Below are 21,684 nucleotides of genomic sequence, written 5' to 3' on the forward strand. Positions count from 1 at the left end.
TTTTTTCCGACAGTGGCAACTTCGGGAAAATGTTTCCATAACCCAAACCAGAAATTGGGGTATTTTGGTAGTCGGAAAAGTCTTTTCATATTTTTTTAACTTATTTTTTTTTATTTTTATAATGAACTAAATATGTCCCACTTTAGTCCAGCAACTTTTGCCATTTTTCCGCTAGAGTCATTATTCCAACTACGAGAAGTAATTTTCACAAGCTTTTGTTGAAACCAACTTTACGCCATTAAGGGAAGTCTTCATTGACCCAAACAAATGATTTGATGGTGCAAGGTCAGGGCTATATAGTGGATGCATCAAAACTTCCCAGCTAAGCTCTCCCAGTTTTTGCCGAGTCATCAAAAATGTGTGTGGTCTATCTTTGTCCTGATGGAAGACGAAGCCTTTTCTGTTGATCAGTTCCGGCCGTTTTATGTCGATTGCTTGCTTCAATCTCATCAGCTGTTGACAGTAAAATGTAGAATCAATCGTTCGTCCAGACTGGAGCAGCTCATAGTGGATGACTCTTTGCCGATCCCACCAAATACTCAGCATAACCAATCGAGGCGTCGATCCTGGCTTTGCGACCATTTGTTGAGCTTCACCACGCTTGGACCATGATTCTTTTCGCACATTATTGTCGTTTTTTGCACATTATTGTCGTATTTGATTCACTTTTCGTCTCCTGTTACCATTCGCTTCAGAAATGGTTCGATTTCATTTCGTTGCAGCAAAGAATCGCAGATGTCAATTCGGTCCATTAAATTTTTCACAGGCAATTCATGTGTTACCAAAGCATGGAGTTTTTTTTTTGTAACCAGCCTTTTTAATATGGTTCAAAACCGTTTTACCGTCTCCGTAAACTTCACAAATTTCATTGGTGGCTTCCATGGCATTCTTCCCTCTTTTATACAAAAATTTCAAAATATAGCGAATTTTTTCATTATTTTCACTCATTTTTGAACAGCTGTAACTTTTTTCAACTTCCACGAATCTATTTTTTTTTTTTTTAGTTAAATGAAGCTCGTAATCTCACCTTTCTACCACTAAATGGCATGACACAATGTGTTTGGCAGCACTGGAGATATACGACTTGAACGACATCTAATGACAAAATACGAAAATACTTTTTCGACTACAAAATATTTACTTTGTTTTTCAATGTTTAATTGCTGTTCTTAACTTATTCTACAAAAATTGTTTAAGCCTATTTTTTTTGTTGTTGCTGCAATTTTAAAGTTATATTTCCGCTGGAGCTGCAACGCCTTCATTAACTGGTACTCAACTGGTTCAATTTCAGAGACTGCATTTATTGCATCTAGGAACAAGAAGCATATACCAATATTGGGTTTTAAGTGTTCTTTTTTTGTGTACTGAGTACTCTTATCTGATTTATGGTAATTAATACCAGACACTTATAAACGGTTATTAATTCGATTATAGTTTTGTTTCTACTTCAAATTGTTGCTAATAAGCGTTCTAACTGTGCTTTATCTACCAAACTACTTCAATTATGGCACTCAATTGACTTCCCAAATAATTTCTATCAGACTCATAAAGTTTATCACTATTTTTTGGACCTTACTTGACAACTCGATCCACATGAGACTGTGCTCTACTGGTTCGATTACGTAATACATCACAAGGGCGCGCGTCATTTGCGCGCTGCCGGCTGGCCTTGAAGTGGTACCAATTTTATTTGCCGAATTACGCCACGCCCACTTCCCATGTAGCACAATTTTATTCCATTTTATTCGCTCACTTTTCAGTACACAAATGAAGAAGTAATTAATGTAACGGTATACAATTTTGCATTAATAATGTCTTTGAAATATGTCCAACAAAAACTGTTCAAGCCCCTAGCTACCGAATATGTGGACCCCAGTATCATTAGTTGACTTTGGATCGAAAAAATCGGTCAATGTATGGGATATACAATAGAAAATCAGAGAGAATCCTTTCCTGACAATAGTAATTCTGTGTATCAAAAATGGGTTGAATCGGGTCAATACTTCCCTGAGCCCCCATATACCTAATACAAAGACTTGCGATTTTTTTTATCGGCCAATATTTGAGTTATCTCGATGAATTACAGAGTGCGCTGATAGCACGACGGTTGCATAAATGCAGTTATGTGTGTAGTTATCAATGAAATAAAATCATTAAAAATGCTTAAAAATTGGAAAGCTTTATATTAGCATTTCAGTACAAAATCCACACTAAATGTGTTCGGCAGCAAATTTTTACGGTAGATAATTGCGGAAATTCTCAAAAAATAAATGAAATAATTTTAAAATTTGTGATGAAATAAAGAATTATTTGAAAAAAAAAATAAAATAATAATAATAAAAAAAATTAAATAAATAAATAATTATTAAAAAGGATTGCGTATATATGTATATAAAAAATGGTAATTTGTGTGAAAATATTTGCTGTAATAATAATAAAAAAATAAAATATTTTATTTAATTATCTTGCATATATTTATATGAGTGTTTATATGAAATAACTGTGCTTTGAAATATTGCAAACAAGTACTTAGCAGTTTAGTCGCTTTACACACTTTAATAAAAATCCTTTTAAAAAGTGAGAGCATTTTTTATATAAAAATCCAGATAAATAGCATGTCATACAATTAAAAAGATCTAACTAAAGAAGTGTGTCCTATAATGAGATTTGAGGCAGAAATGCATGCATTTGATTCCTGGCTACTTATAGCTCCAATACGTCGAATATAGGGATCGTGATTTACCTGGTTTTCTTACATATCTATATCGATGCATATAAATATTTTACCATCGTGAAATCTAGTTTAAATTACAACTTTCCGATTATATATACTAAGGCAGTCTGATTAGTTTCTGATGTTTATATATTACTAGTGGATCCGGTCACTCGTTGCTGTGGTATATATTTTATAATTCCTATTATTCATATAATTAACTATTTAATGGAGTGAAAATTTTATTTACGAAAAAGAATCCAAGAGATTGTACATACATACTTGAGGTTCAATTTTGAATATGTTCATGCAAATAAATTTCATTGGAAAAATTAACGAATTTAAGGCTGCTTTCTTAATGTCTGGTTACCAGCCTTTCTGTCCAGTTAACAGAGGGAGAGAGAGAGTTGTCCGCTTAATAGATTGTACTTAATAAATGTCAACAAATTGTGGGAACGGCCAATTGCAGGGTTAATGGAGAGGTGTCCACTTAATAGGGCGTACATTTAATAGAGCTTTCACTGTATTTTTTATTTATGAGTTGTTTTTATTATCCTATCTTCTAAGTTGGTTCAAACTGGACAGAGTGTGCTACATTTTACTAAAATCGGTTCAGTAATTTAGGAGTCCATCGCGGACAAACAACGTTGTATATAAAGATTAAGGATACATTATTTTTCCTAATGTTCTTGTTTTCATTTGCCACGATGCGTACCAAAATAGTGGCCACCTGACTTTGACCTCAATTTTGGGACTGCTTTCGTCATTACCAAACTAAAATATCAACTTATATTCACTATATGTCAGTGTCCAGTGGATTAAAGATGAAGAGGATTTAACAGATTTTTGGATGATAATTAGCTTAAAACAAATCCAAAACTGGCTTCATAAAATTCTCTCCTTTATTCAAATTTTCAAAAAAAAAATTATTTTTGGGAAAATAAGAATATTACGCAGGTTGTCTCTTATGTTTCGGGATGAGAGAACAAAATCAATTTTTTATTATCAAAAATCACTTTATTGTTTTTCAAAATATTCTCCATTAAGGTTTATATACTTTTGCATGCGTTTGACCGATTCTTGACACCCGTTTGCCATTCTGATTGAGATATCTCCATTCTAATGGTTTTCCTGGTTTTTTGAAAGAAAACTGCCAACCACTCAGAACTTACTGTTCTGCGTTGTTGTTTTAGCGGTACGGTTGCGATATATCCAATTGTTCCAAAATAACAGGCAACCATTTGCTTGTAAATGCTTCGCGCGCGGACTACTTTTGTTGAAAGATGAGTCGATCTTGAAACATGCAGTTGACTGGTCTTTACGTTAAATTCAACATCAATAGTTTCCAGAACAACAACTGATTTTAGACGAGCTTCACGGAATGAATCTTGAAGTGATCTACGATCTCGTTTGAATTCACCATACCATTGATAAACACTGGCACTTGAAGAGGCTTCATCGTCAAGAATTAAGTTCATCTATGCATTTGTGATGAGTTAATACACGGCGAAAGCTGTAAAAAATCGCTCGAAAATATTCATTAATCCACGTCTCGTCGCTAGTATTGATTTGTGTAGGGCCTCAGCTGCGTTGTCAAGTATCCTTTTTATGAAATTATCCAAAATGTGTCTCTGATGCTAAAACGATGATTTTCAAGCACTGTTTCCTTAACTTTTTCGAAGTTATCGCCATTAGTTGAGGTGGATATTGTAGACTCGCATGGGACAAGTTTTAATAACTACGCAACCTTCACTGAATGCTTTGTGCCACTCAGATACTTATGTTCGTGATAAAGTAAGCTATACGAAACACTTCTGTTAGCTTTACAACGATTCCTTAGAAATTGAAATATACAATATATCAAGCAAACACATTGTCTGAATGTTTTTCCCTGGTAAAAGTCGCCACGCAAACTTTAGGTCTCGAAAACATGTCTAACACACGCCGGGTCAAATTTGGTACCGAAGTTAATTGAAATTTTCACAGCGATCTGTAATCTATAGTCTACTCTCCTCTTCACCGTACTTCAACCGGTATCAATACTTCAATAAATTATAGAATTTTTTAGAGAAAACGAATATGCTACCATGTCCAATTCTATTCTAAGGTATTAAATAAATTTTTTTTAACTATTTCAGGAACTCAAAGTTCTCAACAGCTTAGTAATATTAACAACACTAATGATTGTCTTAGCGCCCGCAATTGATGCCGCCAAAATACTAGCGGTGTATGTATATCCGGGCAAAAGTCACTTTATGATGCATCGCGTGCTGATAAGCGAGTTGGTGAAGCATGGCCATGAGGTAGGTTGACGGCGGGAGTCAATCAACGCTTGCTTTTTTCAAACACAAATAAAATAAAGCAAAATTAATTTATTTTTCCTTGCAAAAAATTCTTCATATATATTTTTATATATGTATGTATGTATGCTCATATAGTATACGCTTTTTCTGTATGCTCACAGGTAACCATGATAACGGCTTACACGCTGGCGCCACTACGTCTGGGCAGCAATTATACAGAGATACTCATCGAACCGGTTTACGATTATCGAAAGGATGGTGAGTGCAGTGGATAGCAATGAAATTTATTTATTTAAATTAATATAATTTAATTTAGTTTAATTTAATTAATTTAATTTAATTTACTTTAATTTAATTTAATTTTTATCACTTAGGCAACGTTGACACGGGTAGCAACACCATGTTCGATATGTCAAAAAATGACATAACGGAATTTACGAATATGATGCAAGCGATTTGCTTGGGCAGCACCGAACACGCACTCAAACAGCCGAAGGTGCAAGCGATCATTAATGCCGAACAAACACGCGATGTCTACGATCTCTTGCTGGTCGCACAGTTCTATCAGGATGCCTTCCTCGCTTTGGCGCATATTTACAATGTGCCGGTGGTGAGCACTGCCACCTTCGCCAAGGAGCATTATATGAGTCAAATGTTTGGCGTAGTAACGCCGTGGTCGTATGTGCCGCATGGCTCACTGCCACTCACGGATCGCATGAGCTTCTGGCAGCGTCTGCAGAATGCTTATCACATATTGAATACCGATTACAGTCGCGAGTTTAAATACTTCCCGATGGTGGATGCGTTGATCGCGAAGTACTTTGGACATTTGCCAAGTGAGTAAAAGTTTGGTTAGGTTGGGTTAAGTAGAATGGTCGAATTATGTCTTATTTCTACCAATAAACGAAGATTGATAAAAAAAAAATCTTTAATTCTCTCCACGTTTTTCTCAGTTAAGTTTCCCAGCGCCTCCGCCATGGATAAGAATCTCAGCGCCATACTGATCAACAACTATACACCGTTATCAACTGCCAGTCCAACCATGGACAATATGATCAATGTGGGTGGCATGCATATTTATCCACCCAAAGCCCTACCCGCTGAGTTGCAGAGCTTTTTAGATGAAGCTGAGCATGGCGCCATCTACTTCAGCTTGGGCAGTCAAGTGGAGAGTAAGGATATGCCGGCTGAGAAATTGCGTCTCTTCCTCGATGTCTTCTGCAGCTTGCAACAGCGTGTGCTGTGGAAGTTCGAGAATGAGAGCATCACAAATTTGCCACCGAATGTTATGGTGAAAAAGTGGATGCCACAGAGTGACATACTGGCACATCCTAATGTGCGTGTCTTCATCACGCATGGCGGCTTACTGGGCACACAGGAGGGTGTGCACTACGCGGTGCCTATGCTGGGTATGCCCTTCTACCTCGATCAGGTAATTGAAAAATAATAATTTTATAAATTTTTCTGAACTTAAAAATATATATTCGACTCATCTGCAGCACCTCAATTTGAAGAAGGCGGAGCTGGGCGGCTACGCTGTAACACTGGACTTTCACACGCTCACGCGTGAGTCTCTGCAGGCCGGTCTGCAGCAATTGCTCCACAACAACACATATCGTGACAACATTAGAAGGATATCAAACATCTTCCACGATCGTAAAATGAGCGCACGTGAGACTGCGCTCTACTGGATCGATTACGTCGTACGTCACAAGGGCGCACGGCATCTGCGCGCTGCCGGCTTGGACTTGAAGTGGTATCAATTCTATTTGCTGGACGTGGTTGCTCTCTGTTTGGCTGTGGCATTATTGTTGCTGAGCATTGCATTTTTATCAGCGCGTTGTCCCCTAAGGGGTCTTGGTAGTAAACAACAAAAGAAAAAACTGCTTTAGTAATGTGTGTCTAGTAAGGTTTTGTATTTAATTTTAGTAACTATTTATAATTGACTTTTTATAGAGTGTAAAATTGTTTTGTTTATTGCTTTGTTAGCATTAAGTATATTTCACTTAAAGAGCACTTAAGAGAATTTTGTAAATAAAGTTGAGCTAGAATAACTGTTTGTCAATAAATTAGAATTTCATATAAAATATTGAATTTAATTTTCTGGCGTTATGTCAAATTTTTGCTCAATTTTATTTGATTTAGGCACAAAGATACACTGTTATTAGTCAAACACGCTCTCTCATTTTCATAGAGATTACTCAAATATTGGTCGATATATGCGGTACAAAGTAACCCGAAAGATCGTAAATTTGACAACACTGACTGATATTTCCGGTCAGATGTCAGCTACAGCTACTGTAGTCCACATTTTCGGTATTTGAGGGCTTCAACAGTTTCGGTTGGATTTGGGCAATTTTTGGCTGCAAGGTGGCATACTCTAATGCTATTAATTCTGTAAATTTGTAACCCGTTATATTAATTACTAACTGATTTGAACACTGACAAATCAAACAATCAAATGGAATTTAAAATTGTATTATATGAGAAGGCGTGGTTGTAGTCCGACTTTGCCTATTTTCGCACTGTGACATGGTGATATAAGAAGAATGTGAAACTTAGTCGAAATCATATGTGATTTCACCAAAAAGTGGGCGGTGCCACTCTCTCTGATCAATTTTCACACCGGCTCCCATAAAGCTTTCCTAAGCGATCTCGGAGGCAAATTTCAACGTCGCTGGCGTCTTTAGTTATTGATTTATTGCGCTTTAGTAGTTTTGAACCGTACCGTTATTTGGGGAGTAAGAGGTGTTATCAACCGATTTTATCTACTTTCACTCAAGTAAGTAGCCAGGTTAATAGCTAGTTTGGCGTTCGCTAGGGACAGTATGGTAACCCGCTGGGTAAGCACTCACCGTTTGATCAATCACCATCTCCAGAACTGAAGGGTAATTTAATAGTATTTGCCTGCAAGTATGCAAAATATTTTTAAGTTGCACGATGCACTCGAGAAGGGGTATTCACAACCTTCGCAAATTGTTTGCTAACATTATATAAAAAAGGAAGCTGATATTTAGATCTTTGTAAACACTAGGTTCACACAATAATAAACAAAAAGTTATATTACTTATGAAAAAAAAAAAACTGACGCCCTCGCATCCAAGTCATTCCAACGTAAAGAGGATTAAGCAAGTGAAATAAATATTGAACATATTTTTTAGAATTATTGCCACATCCTTTAAAAATATAATTCAAAACAAGTAAGGGCTAAGTTCGGGTGCAAGCGAACATGTTATACACTTGCAACTTGCCACAATCAAAGGCAAGGAAATACTTAAGATGTCTAACAAATCATATAGAGTAAAGTGAGCCGGATGTTCGGAAATCCTGGTACTAGTTATATATGTAGTTTTCGCTCAAATTTCACAACGATATACTGTTACGAATATTTTCTCTTATTTTTATTGGGATAACTCACTTATTGGCCGATATATGTGGTACAAAGTCACCTGGAAGTTGGAAAATCTTTATATTAAGAAATTATATTAAGGGCTATGGGAAGTATTGATCCGATTCAACCCATTTTTGACATACAGACATACCATTACCCTCAATTTCAGTTATATATACATATATGTATATCATACGTTGACCGACATTTTCGATCAAAAGTTAACTGTAGGTACCGGAGCCTAAATATTCTGTACCTAGGGGCTTGAACAGTTTTTATTGCACTTAAAAATGTTTGGTCATAAGGTGCGCACTCTAAAGGCATTATTCTTGCAAAGTCTTATCCCGTTATATTAGTTGCTTTTTGATTTGTATAATGGAAACTGAATGTATCAAGGAATTCAACTTGATTCAATCCTGATCATTTGTATATGTATATAACTCTATATCTATCTCGTTTAGTTTCAGCTGATAGGTACAACCGTTAGGTGAAAAAACTGTAATACTCTGTAGCAACTGGTTGCGAGAGTATAAAAATCCACCAGAAATCGATCCCATAGATTCTATAAAATCAAAAATTTAATATATAAAATTAGTTTTTAAGATATGGCAGCATAAAATTTTTGCAAAAATGTATACTGAAAAGAAGAAACATATATTCTACTTTACCTACGCATATTTTTCATGTCAAGTTGAAAGATTTCGAAGATTTCAAGCACACCTTAATGTGCAATAGTTTATATTTAGATATATATTCATTCAGGCATTTCGGACACGTGCCTACATTTGTAGGTAGGTTCGGATTTATTGTTAGTTTCAAGTATTTTTATACCCTGAACAGGGTATATTAAGTTTGCCACAATGTTTGTTACACCCAGAAGGAAGCGTCGGAGACCCTATAACATATTATATATAATGATCAGTATGTTGAGCTGAGTCGATTTATCCATGTCCGTCTGTCGGTCTGTCCGTCTGTATATATACGAACTAGTCTCTCAGTTTTTAAGATATCGTTTTGAAATTTTGCAAACGTTTTGAAATTATGACAACACAATCAAAAAAGATTGTGTCTAAACTCTCTCAACGTCTTATTTATGTCAGGTATGAGCAATCCGTCCAGTCTCTCATTCTCTTCTACCCAAGCACTCCAATAAGAGAGACAGAGATCGCACGGAAACATTTTGTACTGTGCCAGCGCATTCAAATTTTTCCACTAGACGCTAATTATTTTGAACCAAGGTACCACTGCACTAGACGCTAATTATTTTGAACCAAGGTAACATTGATGAAAGACCCAGGGAACGAAATGCAGCCTCAGATATTTACTATACTTTACTACTGCTATTGTATCTTAAAATGGCTTACTGAATGCCTAGAGAGTTAGATTACACATCAAAGTCTTTGCTACTTCATGCTTAATATCTGGCAATTTCCGTGCGCCACGACGTATGAGCAACGTACGATTTATTCGAAAACACCATTTGCCAGCATAACACAAGCATTCTGCAATATTTACGTCATTGACGTAATGATACAGCAGATGAACACAGACAGATTTTAGCGAAATACAAATTTTTATCTCAGATTTAAATAATTCTTCCGTATTCATCTGATGGACATGTCAGTCAATGCAACCAGGCGCACTTTGCACAGTGGACACTTAATCGAAGTGCAGAACAAGTAATTTAGTTATTTTTAAAGCACTTGATTTTGACTTGGTGAGAAGATTTGCGAGCACCAAGCGTTACATTGAGAATAGCATTACATATAAGAATTGAAATCTCAGCATAAAACGAAGAGACTAAAATTGATCGCAGCTTGAACTTGGTTTGTGGCCCAGTGCGAGAGAGTCCGTCGGCGAAGCTAGATCGTTAACCGTGTGGCGTCCGGCGCTTAAATTCGACAGTGAGAAGTTACTTAGAAAGTGTTGAAACAAATTATTATTAAAGCAAATAAAAAAATTGTTAAAGTCTTAAAGAAGAAAACGCAAGAATATGGTAATTGAAAATAAAAGAAAAGGTTTTAAGACAAGTCATTAATTAAAACAAAATATATTTTATTAAAAAACTGTGTTAAAGAATGAAATATTAAATTTACCGATTTACAAAATTTAATAAAAATTAATTTGTAGACTTTCATTGGAAACACTGAAACCAGCCTTCAGAAAATATAAAAAAATATATTTACATTTTTCCTAGTGTGAATTTAACCATATTACTACTGATGGCAAAAAGAGCAGCTTCAAAATGTTTACGAAAAAATTATAATTTTTATTTGATTGTAGTGTTTTATTCGTAAGGTTTTAAACAAAATAAGCACAGAGGTTGCCACCTGATGGAAAAGTTAAAGTATAAATGCTTATATTAAAACGGATTTTAAAATAATGGGATTTAGAAAAGCTAAAAGTTAAAAATATAATTTTAAAAAGTTGCCACCTTTTCTAAATATTTATTGGCATTTTTTGAAATGGTAAAATTAAGTATTGTAATAAACATACTAAAAACGGCGAAACATGCAAAAACTTGTTACGAAAATTTCTTCAGGTTATAAACATTTTTATTTATTGTGAAGCGTTGCCACCTGTTTAAAAGTGTTGAGTAAATGAAATTAAAGAGAAACATTAAATATTACAAAAGTTTTAACAGCATAAAAAGCTTTAAAAGTTTAGAAAAAAAATTTAACAAGGTTGCCACCTTTTTGAAACATTTTATTCAATTAATAAATATTTATGATTACAAACCGTTTGAGCGTATAAAGTGTTATAAGGCTAAAAGGTTTAAAAAATTTTTTTTCTGTAAAGAGTTGCCACCCTTTTAAAAATGTTGAATAAATTAATTAGCGAAAAATATTAAATATTACAAAAATTATATCAGAATGAAGAAATTTAAGAATTTAGAATTATTTTTAACAAGGTTGCCACCTTTTTGAAAATTATTTTGTTTTTTAAATAAAATCGGTGAAATAAATTAAACATTATCATAGACATACCAACGTAAAGCGGATTATGCGAGTCAAATAAATATTGAAAATATTTTTAAGAGATGTTGCCACATTCTAGATATACATATATAATTTAAAAAAAGCAACGTTTTGCTTAACAAAAATTAATTAAAATGCAAAAGCAAGTGTTTTCACATATACAAAATAGAATTTCCTAAATGAGGCAAATTATAGCACATTGATATAAGAATATATACATATATATTTATATATATATTTGGCAAAACAGAGTATAAATATTTAAATTTAATATTATTTTAGAGCTAATTTTATTTATATTTATTTATGCTTAAGGTACTCTTATTCTAATTTCCTTATTTTCTACTTGATACATTGTACAAAATCCAGTTTCAGCAAAAATAAGAAAAACTACAAGAAGAGTCGTGACTATGACTTGCAAAAAAAAATAAAAACAAATTCGTGAATGCTATAACACATATACATACGTTTAAAAATAGCTTTAAATATCTTGTTCCACTACTACTCGTACATACTACTACTTAATATGTTTACAACAACTCTAAAATTGATAACAACCTATTTAATCGCCGCAGGGGCTGACGCTGTCTAAGTGGTGCAGGGGGCACACTATTACGAAGCAATTTCTTATATAAAGTAATAAACAATAATTTGAATAAAATGGTGCTAATGTCAGCAGAATCAGAATATTTATACTCAGCATGTGCGGGCTCATACGCTACTAATTCATTATTTGTTTCAGTGTTTTTTTTTTTTTGTAATTACATGTGATGTCTTCTTAATTTGTATTCACAAAATAGCTGACAGCTCATTTTCTTTACGGAAACTCAGATAGCACGCGATAATATATACATAAATATGTGCATTAAGGTGTCCATTGTTTATCAAATTGAATTATCTTTTTTTTTGTGTTTGCGTACGCTCCCTGAAGTTTCTGTTACAAAATACCGTGTTTCTTTTTACATGATAAAAATCGAAAACCTAAAACTTGGTTATTTGAATGTTTCACATAATTTGTGAGGTTATGTGAAAATGTTATATCTACAAAAGTTGTAGTTCATTTCATTACCCAAAACTTTGTCATACAACTTTTTCCTATAGGACGATTTGCCAAAAACCGAGGATAATTCTATTAAACCCTTAAAATTTCAACCACACCTGAAAACTGCAGAGAACGTTTTAACTAGGGAAATACCGAATACCCTAATATATATACAAAAACAACAGTCGATAAACAAGTTTTTTGTGCTTTTAAGCGATGACATAAAATAATCTCCTCGAATATTAATTATAGAACCAATTAATGTGAGATATTCATGAAGAATTATATGTAGGAAAGTAGTATGTGATAAATGTGATGGATGCCAGACAGAATATGCTAATAATATATTTACATATGCAAATGTAATAACGGGTGATTAAAGTAGAGATACTTTTTTCAATAGCCTTTTTTGACAAATCACGCGAGAATAGTGTCAAGCTGTCATATTATTTTTGTTCAACAACTTAAATTGAAAGTGAGATCTTACAACTAATGCAAGAACTGAAGCCGCTAGACCTTCCCAAGCGACACCTTTTCGCTCTATGGACTCTTGAAAAGTTCTAAGAAGTACCTAAGTTTTCAATGGGTATGTAAACAAGCAAAATTTCCGCATTTGAAACGAAGAGCAATCTGAAGAGATTCAAAAGCTGCCATTTCATCCAGGAAAAACAATTGTTTTGTATGGCTTATGAGCCGGTGGAATCTTCGGTCCCTTCTTCTACTTAAAAAATGATGCCATTGAGAACATAAACGTCAATGGCGATCGTTATCACGCCATGATAACCAACTATTTTATGTCTGAAATAGAAGCTCGTGATCTCGGCGACATTTAGTTTTAATAAGATGGCGCCACTTCCCACACATCGCCTCAATCATTTATTGAGAGAACAATGGATTTATTGAGAGAACATTGCAAACCAGCTTGTTTCTATTAATATGAATATACTATTACCAAAGATTATAACACATATACTATAATACGGTATATATAACAATAATATACTTTGTTGAATTTTTTTTTTTTAGAATTACAAAATATTTCTGGGTCTATTGTCACTATCTATACTGGCAGCTATCACACCCACCTCAAATGGCGCTAGAATACTCTCGGTGTACTCGTTTCCTGGCAAAAGTCATTTCATGATGCAAAAAGCTATAATAAAAGAGTTGGTGAGGAATGGACATCAGGTAGGTTGACTTCCCCGAAAAATTACTGTGAAAATTAGTTTCACTAACCGAATTTGCAATGTCTTGTATCTTTTCCAACCGACTCTACGACGCAGGTCACATTGATCACAGCCTTTTCATTGGCGCCACTCAACTTGGGCAGCAACTATACAGAGATACTCATAGAACCCGTCTATGATTTCTGGAAGGATGGTGAGTAAAACGCATTTACGGAAATACATTTTTTAAAAATTTATATTTTATAGTCCTAAAAAATTCTAATTTGATTAAAAAATAAATTTAAATTCGTAAAAGTCAGTTATACAAGTATACATATACAAACAAAGATTCGGTTTAGATTTAACAAATTTTCTACAATTTCATTTTTTGTCCAGGTTTTAATTGGTTTAAATTAATTCATTCTATTTTTATTTGAGGCTTCCGAAAAACTGTAATGATTATATGAACCACTAGCGTCACTGTTGGGGTTCTTTATTTTAGCATAATTGCCAGTGTCTTATCTCTTAACTTACGCCCTGAACATAATCAAGCGTTCAAATATTTAGCTGATTAGCAAAAATAAATAAATATTTGCAACGCACGTTTTTAGAAAGATAAGGCTTTAACAAACAAAACACATTTGTATACAAAAATAGTCCGAGAGTAGTTGATAAAGGAACCCTGAAAGAGTCCAAAAATAGTAGTTTTTCTTTTTAAAACACGAAACAGCAGAACTGCAAATAGAGAGTCTGTACTATACAAAACTTCCTTATTTGGCTATGTAAATATATGCCATCAAATATGACTAGGACTATTCTGCTCGACATCGATTTTACAAAGGATTTAGCTCTTCTTGTACGGATCTTGTGCTGACACGTCTCATACAAAACATATTGAGCAAAATTCAGTGAGACGATAGCGATGTTGAGATCCTCTGTTATCTCTCCGATTAAATTTTAAATATTATTTGAGGTTAACTATTTAGATGCTGTTGATATTACGCTTCCTGATAGAATTTTAATTGCCTTAAAGATCGACAAATATTGTCCGGAAACATTTTTAGCTCACCAAAAGTAAACTTTTGTGGTCCAAAAAACGTGGCCCAAATAATTTTAATTCGAAAATCCAAAGATGTTGTCACCATAAAGTTTAATTTTTGTCCCAAAACATTATGAATGCTTTCGATATAATTTGTCCATTATATTAATATAGTATCATAGAACTTATTCGAAAATATGTTGTCCCAAAATAAAAACTGAACAATAATCTACTTTTATCAATCAACAAATGTGGCCCAAATAATTTTGATTTGAAGATCAAAAAGTGTTGTAACCATCGTGTTTAAGTTTTGTCCCAAATTGTCCCAAAAATGTGTAAATGCTTTCGCGGTAAAAATATCTCTCCATTATAGTATTGTATTGCCATAGAAATCAAATGAAATTAAATTGTCCCAAAAATTCTCAACCCACCAAATTTGTCCCAAATTGTAAATATGATTTCTAAGAACTAGAAAATGTAATTAAAAAATAACTTGAAGAGACAACTTAAAGCTACTGGCATAAAATAGCTGTTTTGGATCTGTCCCAAAAAATACTTTGGATTTAAGTTATAAGGAAAATATTCCTGCTTTCCACTTAAAGTAAAACAGCCGTATATTTTGGGACAAACATTTCAAATTAAATTCGGATAAAACTATTATATATGTATATCTAAAGGTTCAAGATGTCCCAAAAAGTTTGGTGGCCTAAGAAATTGTGAAAAAATGCTTTCTATGAAACGAATATGTTCTTTCCAGTTTAGTAATACTACAAAAACAGCATCAAAAACTGTCCCACAAAGGTTTATGTCATTCGAAATCTGGAAATTAGTCTTATATAAAGTGACTATGCTTTTTGCAGTTCAGCAATAACATACTTGTAATACCATCAAAAAATATGGCCCCAAAATTTTTCGACGTCTCGGTTTGGGGCAAGTAAAAGCCTTGAATATATGTATTATTATTGCAAATTATACCAAAACTCTCTCGACCTCTCTATTTAGGTCAAATATGGGCAATCCGTCCACTCTCTCATTCCCTTCTATTCAGTTACTCAACTAAGAAAGACAGAGATAGATCTAGTGTAATAACATTTATAGATGCTTCTTTATCGGTTTATTAAATTCAAAATAATCTTCATGATTACCTCATTTATTTCAGTCAAAGAAGATGCCGGCGCACGTAATATCTTCGAGTTCACCACTATGGATATGGCGGGTTTCCTACAGATGTTACAAGTTTTAGGTGTGGCCACCACCGAGCACGCGCTCAAACAGCCCAAAGTACAGGCCATCATCAATGCCAAGCAAACTGAGAATGTCTATGATTTGCTGCTGGTCGAGCAGTTCTACCAAGAAGCCTTCCTGGCGCTCAGTCATATTTATAAAATTCCGGTAGTGAGTAGTAGCACATTGGGCTATGAGAACCATATGAGTCAAATGTTTGGCATAGTATCGCCCTGGTCCTATGTGCCACATGGTTTTCTGCCCTACTCCGATCGCATGAGCTTCTGGGAGCGTGTACAAAACACCTACAACTCACTCTATGAGGACCTACATCGCGAGTATGTATATTTCCCCTTGATGGATGACTTGGTGGCGAAGTATTTCGGACATTTGCCAAGTAAGTGCAAGAGAGTCGCTTATTAATTCAATGTTTTAAAAACATGGAAATCTCTTCCTTTACAGTTAGCTTCCCGAAAGTAACCGAGATGGAGAAGAATCTGTCAGCCATGCTGTTGAACAGTTTTGCACCCTTGACTAGCGCGCGTCCCACCATAGACGGCATGGTGCCCGTAGGTGGCATGCACATTTATCCACCCAAAGCACTGCCGACAGATATGCAAAAGTTCTTGGACGAGGCGGAACACGGCGTCATCTACTTCAGTTTGGGTAAGCACCGCCCACCTTAATAACAATGTATAGTCGTTAAGCAACTTTATTTCCACCGCAACAGGCAGCAATGTGGAGAGCAAGGACATGCCGCCGGCTTACTTGAAGATCTTCCTTGACGTTTTTCGCAGCATCAAGCAACGTGTGCTGTGGAAGTTCGAAAATGAGAGCATCACAAATTTGCCACCGAATGTCATGGTGAAAAAGTGGATGCCACAAAGTGACATACTGGCACACCCTAATGTACGCGTATTCATCACGCATGGCGGTTTGCTGGGCACACAGGAGGGCGTATACCATGCGGTGCCTATGCTCGGCATGCCCTTCTACTGCGATCAGCACTTGAACTTGAAGAAGGCCGAACTCTACGGTTACGCCATCAGTTTACACTTTCAATCCATCACCCATGACGTACTAAGGAATGCGCTCACCGAGTTGCTGGAAAACCCCAGCTATCGTGCCAACATCAAACGCATCTCGAGCATTTTCCACGATCGTCCGCTGAATGCGCGTGACACCGCCGTCTATTGGATCGAGTATGTGATACGCCACAAAGGTGCTAAGCATCTGCGCGCTGCTGGTCTCGACTTGAAGTGGTATCAATTCTATTTACTGGACGTCATTGCTTTTGTTTTTGCTGGCATTGTGCTAACTCTATGGTTATTAATGGGTTTGGTGCGCTTTATTTTACGCCGTCTTGGCAAGGGAAGTAAGCAGAAGGAAGTGAAGAAGCAGAAGAGGCAATAGATCTACTCGTAAATGTATATACATATTATTGTAGTCATGGTAAAATAATGAATTAAACTCTTTTCTCATTGAATCTTTTATTATTGCGCTTATATTTTTATTGCTCTTATGTTATTTTCCGTATTAATGGATTTTAAATGATCAAAATATTGGTCGAACCCTATTGTTTGAATTGGCGGGATGGTAAATAGGTGGAATAAACTCAAAGTTTCCTTCTTGGCTGTCCCACATTTGCTGCAAACTCACCTTTTTTCTCACTACTTCAGCTCCATTGGTATTGGAAATTGTTACCTTCATAGACTTTTGAGTGAAGATTTGTAATGTGATTTTTTTCAATTCACTTTTTCAGGGATTATTTTATTATATTCCTATCATTTAGTGTCTTAGAACTTCGACCAAAGATCAGCCAAAGTTAATCAAATAAACTAATGAAAACTATTATTTTGAAAGGTCTTTTCTACAGACTTCTTTTTTCGTCTGCATGTGAAGTTCTACGAAAAAGAAAACCTCATATTCAAAAATATTATGTCATTGTACTTATTTCGCAATCTTCTTCACCAGGTTTTAAGCTTTCATTGCCATTCAGTAGGCTGGAGAAGTGTTCGCTTCATAATTTCAGTCAATCAAGCTCTTGGCATCAATCACTAGATCACCTCTGGGAGTTTTATAAGAGTATGCTCCGGTCTTGAAACCTTCTGGTAGTCGCCGCATCTTCTCGTAGAATTTTCAAGCATTACCCCTGTCGGCCAGCTTGTCAAGCTCTTCGTGCTCACTCATTCCATCTTCAGCTTTCCATATCTTTCCCATCCCAAACGTGTTGTAGTCGATTGTAAAGTTGTGAGATAGGCAGTCAGTTTTTTTTCCAATGCGCCACGGCCCTCCTCATCGTACTACCTGTTCTTTTGGCTTTTTCAAAAACCAATGTTTTTGTTTGCAAGCGTACGTAAGGAGCTTGAAATGCCATCCCACAGTTCCCTTATACCGAGCGATTAATGATTGCTCTTAGAGAACAGAAGTGTAAGTCTAGTAGAAAATCGTTCGACTGTCTATTGTGATTGCATCTTCTCGACGAAGAAAACAGCTGCTGAAGAAAACAGACAGACAGAGATCCCCCCTTTGGAGGTTGAAGCCATGTGTAGAAATTCATGCAGGTAAGGAAAGTTATCTGAGCACAGCTCACGACTTCCGGTCTTAGACCAAGTATCCTCTGGGTAGCCAAAAGAAAATCCGAAGTTGAGTTAAAGTAAGAAGGCAAAACGTCCCTCCCTAGGGTTTTGCGCTGGGTTTGGAACCCGCCACGTAAAAACACCCCGAATAAAAAGAAAAAACTGCCTCTTCTCTACTTCATGCAGTATTGGTAACAAATTTCAATGAGAAACTTTACCATTTTCTCAAATGAACGCATGTAGGTATATATGGTTGAAAATCCACTCATCCACATATCCTCCTTCAACTCGTTTTGCACCTCTTTTTTTGCACTGCTTCACAGTACCAGCTACAACACTAGCAACACAAAGACACAAAAGTGTTTCCGAAGCAAATTGGCGTGGAAAATGCAATAAATTCAGTTTACGGTGATGCACATACATACATACAAACGTTGGTTCATTTCAACTGAATATACCGTATGTTACATATATGTATGTATGTGCATATATGTTGCAGTTCAGAATTTACTACCATTGCGCTTAAAAAATAAGAGAATTAAACCAGAAATGGGTCAAAGGTAAATCACAATGCAGTGTTGACTCCGCCGTGCACTTCCATAAATAACAACACGAGTTCTGACTTACTTTTACACCACATGCATACATATGTACTCGTTTTTTAATTTACACAACGAAAGCGTTGAATTTTTTCAAAATATAAAGTGTTTTTTAAGTTTTTTTATCGTTACAGATTTTGCTAGCGGCGTAGCTGTCAAAAGAGCTATCAAAGTAAGTACTTGCATTTGACATTTCTGTTCTGCAAGCTTTGGCAAATACAATTAGCAAAAATTGGCTCGGTAGGCCATAAGATTTGTGTGCAGGTAATATTTTATATTGGTAAATGGAAGGGACTGGCAACTTTAAAATCGACCTGGAGAACGTTATTTCATAAGATGTGTCCATTTTCCTTGAGAAAGTGGTGCAAAATTGGAGAAAAATTATCATCATAAGACGCAGTCGTGGCGTAAACCTGAAGTTCTATTAAAATCCGAAAAATTGTCGAATAGTCTAGGAGTACCTCTACAGATTTCCTTGGTCATTTTAGCATCGTTCCATTCTGTTCTTAACCGTTTAGATGTCAAAAGACTTCTGATTCAGTGTTGCTACACTATTCAGAATAGACTCCATAGAGACGTTGTTGAACGCACCAGAAATATCCAGGAATAGCTCATCTCACTGATTAATGTCGGAGCAGTTCCAAACCGTATGATGGGTATTATCATCAGCACTCACTACCAACGCCTACTTCCGTCTGCTGGATGTAGCCGCCAGCCTTTGGAGTTCTCCTTGGCGTTGGCGCCTTGCAATCGTGTGGAATATAGCAGGATGCAAGAAGTAGAGACTCATCCTTGACACCCTTCACAGCCACAACCGTCAGATAATCTGTGGAAAGATTAAAATCAATATGCGAAAATATACTTTTCAGCTGCCACATGGTTTCTGGACTAAAGTCACATCGAAGCTGCCCTTCTCTAAATTGGGAATATGCTCGGAAGAAGCGATTTTTCAGCTCTTTGTTTTTGACTGCTGTCTGGGTTCTTTCTCCACCTCCACCACCTGTAGGACAAGTGAAGTAGCCATGATCTCTTCTATGCCCAGATCCTTTTCTAATTCACCCATCTCCAAGGCGCGCTATATTTACTCTCTTTAGGTAGCACCTATTCTAAAATAGTTAGTCACTCTTTGTATCCTCTCTTAACCACCTCCTTCTGATGAAATTCATCAGTACAAAGGGTTTTATTTCCTCAAACTCCGAAAGAAACTCTCGACCAATAATTGCGATTATTTCCCTATATCTCCTGTTCTTCCAGCTGTCAGGCTTCTACTTTTGTCATTACATGGTGTTCCCAGTCTGTTGTCATGTCTGCCAATTCGAGAATGATCTGTTAGCATCCCTACTATAGTTCTTGTTCATTCATCCTACCTTTGCTTTCTTCTTGAATCTGTCAAGTGAAGTCAAGTCAGAGAATAATTCCTCCGAGAGTCAGATTCTTCATCAAATATTTATATGTAGCCAGAGGCATATCAATATCCTCTTTTTCGTAGTCTATTAGTTCCTGCCCTGGCTAGTTCGTCTGCTGCACAGTTGACGGGTACATCACCATGTTCTGGAACCCTTTGCAGGATCAAGGCAGTCCTTCACAATCTTTGGCGAGATTCTAAAGGACTTTAGGACAGGTTTTGGTCGATCCCAATAAGAATCTCACTTGGACAGCTTAAAACGCCGCACAGTGGTCGGTCTTCTATGGAATCAGCGGCCAAAAATACTTCCACTGTATATCTAAAATCAAACTTTTGCCAAAGCCTTCCCTCCCTCTCTCGTTTCCCACTCCGCCACATACTGACGAAAAAAGCTAATACCAAGAATATTTTGAAGTCAATTCCTTAGCAGGATCTAGTGCAAATCTAATGCATTTAGGGTTGATTAAACTGATTCCTTTTGAAATTAAATTCCAACAGGACGGTAATAGCGGGTGGACGAAGGTCTACAGTTTTTCCAAATTGTTTGTGCTCTTTATCATTTTGCGATATTGTTATCAGTTGTACAGGGACATATGTCGTGACAAATAAATTATTGTCTTCCAAATTATTATTTTCAAATTTCTGCTTATATTCGCTCTGACCAGAATTGCCATTAAGGCCATATATTCCTGTTGGTAATAGGTAATTAGAGGACTCATTCCGTTCATTAATTACATTTGTGACGCAATGTGGTCCAATCATTTTTTTAACTCAACTTCAACATCAGATTCTGAGACCTTTATTTGCTCAGGATAACTGTTTGTACTTTCGTTATGACCGGGAACCCAAATGAGTTTGATGATGTAGTAGTTTGATGCTATTTCTAATGAGAGCGCGCATTTCTTTGCTGGCATTGATCGCACTGAGAGCACTTCGTAACAGTATGTCTACTGCCACCATGATGGCAACCACTTCTGTCTGAAAATCACTACAGCGGTCAGGTAGCCTAAAGCTGAGTTTGGTGGAGTTTTAGTGATTTTAAAGCTGTTTGGCTATTTGTACACATATGTATATAATTAGGTAAGTATATTTCTCGTTGTGAGCACACGCCTTTTCAGAACAAAAAGGTTTTCACGGTTCCGTTTCACCGTTTGGAAGTCACTACAATAGTTTAGTTGATGAAAGTGGATTTTGTGTCTTATTTTGCTGAAAGGCGGCACCTTTCACTTGATTATCTAGTTTGGA

The 21,684-nt window shown here is 35.8% G+C and overlaps 2 protein-coding genes across 2 annotated transcripts; both read left to right on the plus strand.

The window, feature by feature from the left end:
• The first annotated feature begins 4,863 nt into the window (after positions 1 to 4,863).
• Positions 4,864 to 6,939, plus strand: LOC120770984 (UDP-glycosyltransferase UGT5-like). The gene is made up of 5 exons (XM_040098726.1): positions 4,864 to 5,016; positions 5,178 to 5,274; positions 5,391 to 5,852; positions 5,970 to 6,448; positions 6,516 to 6,939. Exons 1-5 carry the CDS (start codon positions 4,894 to 4,896, stop codon positions 6,906 to 6,908), a joined length of 1,554 nt encoding a protein of 517 aa, XP_039954660.1. The 5' UTR covers positions 4,864 to 4,893; the 3' UTR covers positions 6,909 to 6,939.
• A 3,295-nt stretch (positions 6,940 to 10,234) lies between these two features.
• On the plus strand, positions 10,235 to 17,269 carry LOC120770982 (UDP-glycosyltransferase UGT5-like). Its single transcript, XM_040098724.1, has 6 exons — positions 10,235 to 10,403; positions 13,454 to 13,615; positions 13,711 to 13,807; positions 15,792 to 16,253; positions 16,319 to 16,522; positions 16,587 to 17,269. Exons 1-6 carry the CDS (start codon positions 10,401 to 10,403, stop codon positions 17,267 to 17,269), a joined length of 1,611 nt encoding a protein of 536 aa, XP_039954658.1. The 5' UTR covers positions 10,235 to 10,400.
• The last annotated feature ends 4,415 nt before the right edge of the window (positions 17,270 to 21,684 follow it).

The sequence above is a fragment of the Bactrocera tryoni genome, chromosome 3 (genome assembly GCF_016617805.1).
Source record: "Bactrocera tryoni isolate S06 chromosome 3, CSIRO_BtryS06_freeze2, whole genome shotgun sequence".
NCBI classification, from domain to species: Eukaryota; Metazoa; Arthropoda; class Insecta; order Diptera; family Tephritidae; genus Bactrocera; species Bactrocera tryoni.

What these genes read in the sequence shown, in the direction of transcription:
- LOC120770982 (XM_040098724.1), top strand. An exon ending in TGGTGAGGAATGGACATCAG is followed by an intron (nt 13,616 to 13,710) that starts GTAGGTTGACTT and finishes TCTACGACGCAG; the next exon opens with GTCACATTGATCACAGCCTT. An exon ending in CTATGATTTCTGGAAGGATG is followed by an intron (nt 13,808 to 15,791) that starts GTGAGTAAAACG and finishes CATTTATTTCAG; the next exon opens with TCAAAGAAGATGCCGGCGCA.
- LOC120770984 (XM_040098726.1), top strand. Translation starts at nt 4,894, where the DNA reads ATGATTGTCTTAGCGCCCGCAATTGATGCCGCCAAAATACTAGCGGTG. An exon ending in TGGTGAAGCATGGCCATGAG is followed by an intron (nt 5,017 to 5,177) that starts GTAGGTTGACGG and finishes GTATGCTCACAG; the next exon opens with GTAACCATGATAACGGCTTA. An exon ending in GTACTTTGGACATTTGCCAA is followed by an intron (nt 5,853 to 5,969) that starts GTGAGTAAAAGT and finishes CGTTTTTCTCAG; the next exon opens with TTAAGTTTCCCAGCGCCTCC.